General features: G+C 44.4%; 1 protein-coding gene across 7 annotated transcripts in view; it reads left to right on the forward strand.

Annotated features, from left to right (window-relative positions):
* LOC130931850 (glutamate receptor ionotropic, NMDA 2B-like) overlaps nt 1-9,098 on the forward strand; it is a 419,867-nt gene extending 410,769 nt beyond the window's left edge. For all 7 annotated transcript variants that reach the window (XM_057860982.1, XM_057860986.1, XM_057860980.1 and 4 more), the window contains exon 17: nt 1,900-9,098. In XM_057860982.1, coding sequence (XP_057716965.1) covers nt 1,900-4,161 — 2,262 coding nt within the window. In that variant the 3' untranslated portion in view covers nt 4,162-9,098. The remainder of the gene's footprint in view (nt 1-1,899) is intronic.
* Nucleotides 9,099-9,665: the final 567 nt, after the last annotated feature.

Raw genomic sequence — 9,665 nt, forward strand, 5'->3', positions numbered from 1 at the left:
GGTGGAAAATAAGTATTTGGTCAGTACCAAAAGTTCATCTCAATATTTTGTTATGTACCCTTTGTTGGCAATAACGGAAGCCAAACGTTTTCTGTACTTTTCACAAGCTTTTCACACACTGTTGCTGGTATTTTGGCCCATTCCTCTATTCAGATCTCCTCTAGAGCTGTGATGTTTTGGGGCTGCCGTTGGGCAACACGGACTTTCAACTCCCTCCACAGATTTTCTATGGGGTTGAGATCTGGAGACTGGCTAGGCCACTCCAGGACCTTGAAATGCTTCTACGAAGCCACTCCTTTGTTGCCCTGGCAGTGTGTTTGGGATCATTGTCATGCTGAAAGACCCAGCCACGTCTCATCTTCAATGCCCTTGCTGATGGAAGGAGATTTTCGCTCAAAATCTCTCGATACATGGCCCCATTCATTCTTTCCTTTACACAGATCAGTCGTCCTGGTCCCTTTGCAGAAAAACAGCCCAAAAGCATGATGTTTTCACCCCCATGCTTCACAGTGGGTATGGTGTTCTTCAGATGCAATTCAGTATTCTTTCTCCTCCAAACAGGAGAACCTGTGTTTCTACCAAAAAGTTCTATTTTGGTTTCATCTGACCATAACACATTCTCCCAGTCCTCTTCTGGATCATCCAAATGCTCTCTAGTGAACCGCAGACGGGCCTGGACGTGTACTTTCTTCAGCAGGGGGACACGTCTGGCAGTGCAGGATTTGAGTCCCTGGCGTTGCATTGTGTTACTGATAGTAGCCTTTGTTACTGTGGTCCCAGCTCTCTGTAGGTCATTCACTAGGTCCCCCTGTGCGTTTCTGTGATTTTTGCTCACCGTTCTTGTTATCATTTTGACGCCACGGGGTGAGATCTTGCATGGAGCCCCAGATCGAGGGAGATTATCAGTGGTCTTGTAAGTGCTCCCACAGTCGATTTCTTTGCACCAAGCGTTTTACCTATTGCAAATTCAGTCATCCCAGCCTGCTGCTGGTCCACAATTTTGTCTCTGGTGTCCTTCGACAGCTCTTTGGTCTTAGCCATAGTGGAGTTTGGAGTGTGACTGACTGAGGTTGTGGACATGTGTCTTTTATATCGATAATGAGTTAAAACACAGGTAACGAGTGGAGCCACGTAGACCTCGTTAGAAGAAGTTCGACCTCTTTGACAGCCAGAAATCTTGCTTGTTTGTTGGTGACCAAATACTTATTTTTCACTCTAATTTGGAAATAATTTCTTGAAAAATCAAACAATGTGATTTTCTGTTTTTTTCCACATTCTGTCTCTCATAGTTGAGGTTTACCCATGTTGACAATTACAGGCCTCTCTAATCTTTTCAAGTAGGAGAACTTGCACAATTGGTGGTTGACTAAATACTTATTTGCCCCACTGTATCGAATGTTTCAGTCATCCAATGGCTAAGGTGTAATGTCCCTATGGTTGTTACCATAATTTTCTATAAGTCGCACCCGCCAAATTTTACAGAAAAACAAAGTAGCGTAAAGTAGTTCATAGTCCGAAAAGTACGTTATTTATCAAAACGTTTCCATGGAGTGGTCGTTATCAAATGCAAAGCCATGGGTTTGACATATTACCTGATATATTGAAGGTTGGATTATATTAGTAATTAGTCAAACAGATTGTCTGGTAACGTCACGGATGGCAATGAGCTTTAAATGTTTGATACCTAAAACACAGCCACATTATTTTTCAAATGAAAAAAAAAGCTGCATTTTTACATATTTTTGGAAGGGCGCTTGGAAATAGATTTTAAATATACAGTTCATCACGATCTGTTATCTTGGAGGTGACATAAGAATTCTGTTTGTTACGTTTTTATTTCCCAAATTTCTATAATGTTCACCTTTTAATGCTGCTTCTGTCTCCCTTTTCCCCACACAGGGCATTTACAGCTGCATTCACGGCGTACAGATTGAAGAGAAAAGCAGCTCAGCTTTGAACTCTCCATCAGCCACCATGAACAACACTCATTCCAATATCTTGCGCCTCTTGCGCACCGCCAAAAACATGGCCTCCGGGGTCAACGGCTCACCACACAGCGCTCTGGACTTCATTCGACGCGAATCTTCTGTTTACGACATCTCGGAACACAGACGCAGCCTGGCGGGTCACTCGGACTGCAAGCAACCTTACTTACCGGAAGATAACATGTTCAGTGACTACATTAGTGAGGTGGAAAGGACGTTTGGTAACGTCCACATGAAGGACAGTAATCTGTACCAGGATCATTACTTGCATCATCATGGTTCCTCACTTGGGCTCAGTGGACCACCTCCAAACAGGCCACATAGTTTGGGAAGTGCCAGTTCCCTGGAAGGTGGCATGTTTGACTGCGACAGCCTTGGAGGAGGGGTGCCGCCTATTTTCACCACCCAACCCTGCTCAGCATTGACCCACAGAAACATGAGCAAGTTTGATCTTCTGTCTGGACAGACCCCACCCTCAGGCCAGGGCTTTAAGAGTGGCCTGCCTGACTTGTATGGCAAGTTTTCATTCAAGGGAGGTGCCTCAAGTTCAACCTACATCCCTGGGCCTACTTATTGTGGCGGCAGAGGAGATGAGGATGGAAATATACGATCGGATGTCTCTGATATCTCCACACACACTGTAACCTACGGGAACCTGGAAGGCAACGCAAAGAAGCGCAAACAGTACCGCGATAGCCTGAAAAAGAGGCCGGCCTCTGCCAAGTCTAGACGTGAGCTGGATGAGATTGAGCTTGGCTACAGGAGAAAACCTTACCATATCAGCCACCATCACTATCACAACCATCGTTCTGCCTCACCACCACTATTGCCATCAGACCGTAAGCGAGGAGGCGGAGGAGGAAATAATGATACAAACTATCTCTTCAGAGAAAAAGAGAGTGTTCGGGACTTTTACTTGGACCAGTTCCGTCCAAAGGAGGGTGTCCCTCAGTGGGAACATGTGGATCTGACTGAGGGCCCTGGAAATAGAGATAGTGGAGTACCAACTTGCACTTCTCTGGTTCCGGTGGAGGACTTCCTCAAGAGCAAACCCAAAAAGTCTGACTCAAAAGGTGGCGGAGGATCTGGATTGGCAGGAGGAGAGTGGGAGTGCAGGAACTGTCGGTCTGGTGGAGGAGTGAAGCAGATGTCCATGCACGGAGGAGGGGGCGGCGGTGGATACGGCGGTGGTATGAGCTGCGGGTCATCAGGGGGCGGCGGAAGCAGCCGCCCTAGCTCTGCAACCTGTATGCGTTGCGAGGGATGTAAAAAGACAGGCAACCTCTACGATATCAGCGAGGACAACAACCACCTTTTGGAACAGATCGGTGGAGGAAAAGGCGGGGGAGGAGGTGGTATGGGCGCAATCCCCCAACCGCAATCGCAAGCCCAGCAGAGGAGGAAAGGTGGAGGATTTGGAAAGCCACTCAGGCGGCAACATTCGTATGACGCCTTTGTCGACCTTCAGAAGGATGAGTCGGGCGGCATGGGGAGCATGATGGGCGGTATGGGAGGAGTTGGGGGAATGAGCGGTCCGGGTATAGGAGGAATGCTGCCACCTCCCAGAAGTGTTAGCTTGAAGGAGAAGGAGCGCTACATGGAGGGCGCCAGTCCCTTTGCACACATATTTGAGCGTCACGGGGGCTCTGAGAGAGAAAGGGAAAGAGACAGGGACACTTCTTTTTATGGAGGTGAGGGCCGATTCGGTGGCCTGTTCAGAGGAGGTGAGGGCCTCCATCGTCGCTCTGTAGGAGAGCGAGACATGAGAGACAGGGATAGGTCTTTGATGGAAGGTGGAGGCGGGGCAGCTTTCTCTTTATCCAAATCTCTTTATCCCGACCGGGTAAACCAGAACCCCTTTATACCCACGTTTGATGATGACCAGTGTCTCATGCACGGGGCAAAACAGTATTATATGAAAAAGCAACAGCAGCAGCAACAGGTTGCCAAAAACAGCCGAAGTGACTTCAGGAGCCAGCTGAGCACGACATCTTATCTGCCAACTTCTGCCTCGGCCGGGGTTATGTCGAATGTGTCCCCCCGGTTCCCGAAAGAGCTCAGTCTGGGTGGGCTGAACCACCACGGCTCCATGCTAGGGGTTGGCCCACCGCGACCCTTCAATGGAAGCAACGGCCATGTCTACGAGAAACTTTCCAGCATTGAGTCAGACGTGTGAGAGATCAGGACTGGATTTGACATTAGGAATGGAATAGAGGTGCATAGTGTCAGGAGATCAGGGATGTTTTTAAAGACACTGTCCACACACTGCATCTCTATCCCATACTAAGACTGGAATTCAAGGTAAGCTGGGTGAGAGCCTGATGCGGTGTCAGAAGTAGAATGCAAACTTGATTCATAGAAAAATCTATATTTTGCAAGCAAACCTTGGTAAAAACAAAAAAATCAGGACACCTTGTTGTGGTGGGGGGACGTGACCCCCACTTTACAAATGGCCAAAGCTACTCTACTTTTATGTCCAGTCAATTAACATGGCCCTGTGCACCTGGAAAATGCACTCAACTAAAGCCTGGCATTTCACCCACCAGTGAAGCCGCATTCAACGCACTCGGCCATTATCGCTCATCTTAATTTGATATTGGACGCGTGATCCTGGTGAGACTTGACGGCCGCCTGTGAGCTCCCGCTGAGCGCTTACGAGAGAAGACTGCGAGATTGGAGAGCGAAGCGAGTGGCCCATCTGGGCCTGTGTCGTCTCGGAAAGAAGACATTGTCGCAGTGCCAGAGTGGCAACACGGATGACTTCTCCCTCCCGTTCTCTCTGGAGAAATCGTTTCATCTCTCCATCCTGAACTTGTCCCACTCCGCTATTGTTTTCCTCCATTCCCTTTGCCCCGTCCTCCCCGACACCAAAAGATTTGTTTGCTATGAGAAATACAATCATGAATGACATAAGATATTCTTCTAGAAAGAAAAAAACAGGGTATAAAATCAACAGTAATATTAACATTGTGAATAACAAAACTGATTGTAATAACACTGCTTATAATTTTTTTTTTTTAGTTTTTTTTTTTAAGTTCAGTTGGTGTGATACTCCATCCCTGTTTTTGTACTGGCTGGTTGTTCAACCTTTAAGCCAGAAAGACTGAACTCTTTAGTTGTGGGATATTTTACTTCATATGAGTACCGTACACGATATTTTCTCCTTAAGAAATCTCAAAGACTCATACTTTATTGACGTTTTGAGATGTTTCAAATCAAGTGCATATAGACTTGTTGCGTGTTTTTAGTCCGAGCCTGAGAGCTGCAGATGCTGAAAGAAAAGGATGTGCCTTAATGGTCTCCAATGGAAGTGTCCTCCTGTTCACATGGTCATGCAGCGGCGCCAATACTTGGTGTTCTTTTCACGTTCGTGCGCCAAAACTGCAGTAAAAAATTTACAGGCGGCTAGAGATGCTGCCTGGCAGTGGTTTAGATACAAGATGCTGCAGAGTTTTATAACTTCGTAAAAAATGATTTTATGAACCTGTATGCCAGTTCTATTCAGGATGTCCCACACTGTCTTGGAGTGGCCCACTTCACAGCACGGCGGCCTTCTACTTAGCTTCTTTTTGATTCAGGTTACATGGTAATAGTCACCACCTGTTTGGCCTCTTACTCGTGTCACATATGACAACATCTATCGTGTCCGTGGTCTGGGAGGCAAATTGAACTTTGTGCAAGAGGGGAGAATGTTGCCCTGTGACAATGATAGTCATAATATGTTGAGCAGATGCGTATGTCTCTTTGAGAAAAGCCGCTGAGGTATCAGCTTAGACTGATGTAGATAGTTTTCTTTTGCTCTTTTTTTTTTTTTTTAAGCTGTCAAAGCCTCATTATTGCACAGGACCTTTACCTGGTGTAGGTTCAGGCACTCAGTAGACATGCCTTATCATCCCATCACACCCCCTTCCCTTCACAGGAGCTGTCTGCTAATGACTCATCATCTAACGGTTCGGAATTGGAAAAAAAAAATCAAATGAAAAAAAGCCTCTATTAGCTATTTAAAGGTTTGATCTTCAATTAGCTGGCGGTGTCAGAAGTTCAAGGGCTGCAAGAGATTGCACAGGAGTGCTCAGCCAAGATTGGAGCTGCTGAAGTGTGCAGAGCGCTGACATCTATCTTATAACCTCATCTAAATGCACCACTGTTATAGGTGTGTGTGTGTGTTGCGCGAGTGATGATGCAAGTCACAATTTAACGATAACAGCGTTTTTTGTTTTTTTTTTCCCAGACTTGCTGATTACTATTCATAAATTCATAGGTAACAATGTGATCGTGAGATTGATAGAGTTAGCCTTAAATCAGAACACCTCCCATACAACCATAACTACAAATAAATAGACTCGGATCTCTGGAATTTTTATATGTGCACATTTTCAGATCAAGCATTATCCGAGAAGCAAGTAGGATTATTGGAAACGACATGAAAATATGTATGAAAGAACCACTTTGGAGATGGCATCTCAGTCGGCATTAGTATGTTAAGCTTTTACTGTAAATAGTATATTCAAAACCTCTTTTCACTTTGTACAGTAAACAGACAGACAGGATGTAACTTTCAAAAAGTTTTACAGCAATTTAAGAAATAAACATAAAAAAAAAAATACATGGACAAAAATGTGCAAAGTATAGTTAAGACATAAGTATTACTCATCTTAAGTGATGTACTTCAACCTCTTTATTTTACGCTCATCTTACAATAGTTTACCAATCCATAGATGGATTATGTTAAGGCTTTTTCTAATTTTCAATAAAGTGTTTGAGAAATTGATCATTTGCCGTAGGTGTAGATGTATGGTGATATAAAAAAGGGGACAATTTAGTTATAGGTCTTTGTTAAGTTTCCCTTGAATTGTGTTAGATTCTCTTTTTCAAGCTCAAATCAAGTATCGACACATTTATGTAATACAATATTACATGTATGATATTTGCAGATAGAAGCAGCATATTGTGTGCTTTCATTTTAGGCAGCGATCCTTGTTCAAAACTTAGGACATAAATGTGTTCGTTTATTTGTTTTTTAAGCTGGGCTTTAATGGTGATTGCACACAGAATTTAGAGCCATCGTGGGCCCGGCCTATCCTGTTCCCTCTTTATCATTGGGATAGACATCACTGTGGTAAAGAATGATGTATGTATATAAATGTGTGAATGTGTGTAGAACACACGAGTGCACACCAGTGTTGATGCTGTTAATATTGCTGAAGAATTCAGCACAATAATGTGGAAAAGATCTTTGCGAGGATTTATGTTCAACTGAAATGCATTGGTGCAACCCCTTATCAAAAGAGAAGCATTTACTCATTTGTCACATTTCGCTCTGCTTGAGCAAAGTCAACTGTTGATTAATTTAAGCTCAGGTTAGTAGGTTGACACTACTATAAAGAAACATGCTTTGAATTTTTGTTTATTTACTTTGACTATTCATGTTGGTACTGAGAGAGCCCCCCTTAACTCATTGGCTGCATTCGACAGGGATAGACGTGTAATCCATTTTGACGAGGAGTCAAAATTGGATTGGAGATCTATCCCCATCAATGGCAGTGAAACATGATCACTCAGTGTCAGCTATCCCAGTTGAAATGGATTTGACCCAAGATTAGAGTAGGTCAGTCGTACACCCGCGCTGAAATGTTTTGAGACACTTGACCATTCAGTTTGATAAAAAGGCGTCTCAAAACTGTGACCTTGCGTGAACATTAAGGTTGTGGTAAGTGTGTTGTGAATGACCACCATCAGTTTTGTTGTTTTGACATGCTTTTTTTCTGTTCGCAGGTTTTTTTCTGGTTCATGGAGGTCCATCAATAGAATTCCATTGAACCAATTTTTGCTCAAATAATGAAACTTCATACCAATTTGCAGAGTCTAACCAAAGTTGAACTAACTCGTTTTCTCAGCGCCTGGTTGACCTCCAGTTTATTTCAAGACCGTCTTTTCCATTGTGAACAATTCAAATTTCAAATCTTAAAGGGGCAGACAACACCTATAGTATGAATTTCATTTGAAAAATGCTTGCTCAAGGTATTTAAAGTACGCAAATTGCACATTTCCAAGACTTTTCATAATGGCGATAATAATCTTTAAAACTCAAAGAATGACACTGCTTACAACATTGCCATTTTGTGACGTCAGTTAAACTGACACATACAAACACACTGATAGACACAGGCGAATGTGATATGGAGTATTAATGATGTAATGGAAAAGGAAGGCGAGGATACTCGCATTTATTGGGCTGAAGTAGTACCAGCACTAATAAAATGTCTGTCCGCAATAATGCCCAGCTCAGACTACAGAATTTCAGCCCAGTTTTGGCCCAACAGATACATTGTGGAGGAATGTGGATGTGGGGTAAGGTCCCCGACGCCTCAAGTCGTGTGACATATCCACCGACTGCCGATCTGACATCTCGGACGCCTCACAACTCCGTCGCAGGAAGTCTGGCGTGTCAAATTCTGCTTGCCACGGCACATAGTGTGACACGTCCTACGGGTTCCTAATATTTGTTGCTGAATATTGACCACAAGTATAACTTTTTGACCATCCTTTGCTCTCCTATGCACAGTCTTTTTTTTTTTCTGAGTGCAGATACTGGCAGCGTGTGATACCTACACTCACCGGCCACTTTATACACCTGTCCAACTGCTCGTTAACACTTAATTTCTAGTCAGCCAATCACCTGGCGGCAACTCAGTGCATTTAGGCATGTAGACATGGTTTAAGATAATCTCCTCCAGTTCAAACCGAGCATCAGTATGGGGAAGAAAGGTGATTTGAGTGACTTTGAACGTGGCATGGTTGTTGTTGCCAGAAGGGCTGGTCTGAGTATTTCAGAAACTGCTGATCTACTGGGATTTTCACGCACAACCATCTCTAGGGTTTACAGAGAATGGTCCGAAAAAGAAAAAATATCCACTGAGCGGCAGTTCTGTGGGCGGAAATGCCTTGTTGATGCCAGAGGTCAGACAAGAATGGCCAGACTGGTTCGAGCTGATAGAAAGGCAACAGTGACTCAAATAACCACCCGTTACAACCAAGGTAGGCAGAAAAGCATCTCTGAACGCACGGTACGTCGAACTTTGAGGCAGATGGGCTACAGCAGCAGAAGACCACGTCGGGTGCCACTCCTGTCAGCTAAGAACAGGAAACTGAGGCTACAATTTGCACAAGCTCATCGAAATTGGACAATAGAAGATTGGAAAATTGTTGCCTGGTCTGATGAGCCTCAATTTCTGCTGCGACATTCGGATGGTAGGGTCAGAATTTGGCGTCAACAACATGAAAGCATGGATCCATCCTGCCTTGTATCAATGGTTCAGGCTGGTGGTGGTGGTGGTGTAATGGTGTGGGGAATATTTTCTTGGCACTCTTTGGGCCCCTTGGTACCAATTGAGCATCGTTGGAACGCCACAGCCTAGCTGAGTATTGTTGCTGACCATGTCCATCCTTTTATGACCACATTGTACCCAACTTCTGATGGCTACTTTCAGCAGGATAATGCGCCATGTCATAAAGCTGGAATCATCTCAGACTGGTTTCTTGAATATGACAATGAGTTCACTGTACTCAAATGGCCTCCACATTCACCAGATCTCAATCGAATAGAGCATCTTTGGGATGTGGTGGAACGGGAGATTCGCATCATGGATGTCCAGCCGACAAATCTGCACCAACTGTGTG

This window comes from Corythoichthys intestinalis, chromosome 16 (assembly GCF_030265065.1).
Source record: "Corythoichthys intestinalis isolate RoL2023-P3 chromosome 16, ASM3026506v1, whole genome shotgun sequence".
In the NCBI taxonomy this organism is placed as follows: Eukaryota; Metazoa; Chordata; class Actinopteri; order Syngnathiformes; family Syngnathidae; genus Corythoichthys; species Corythoichthys intestinalis.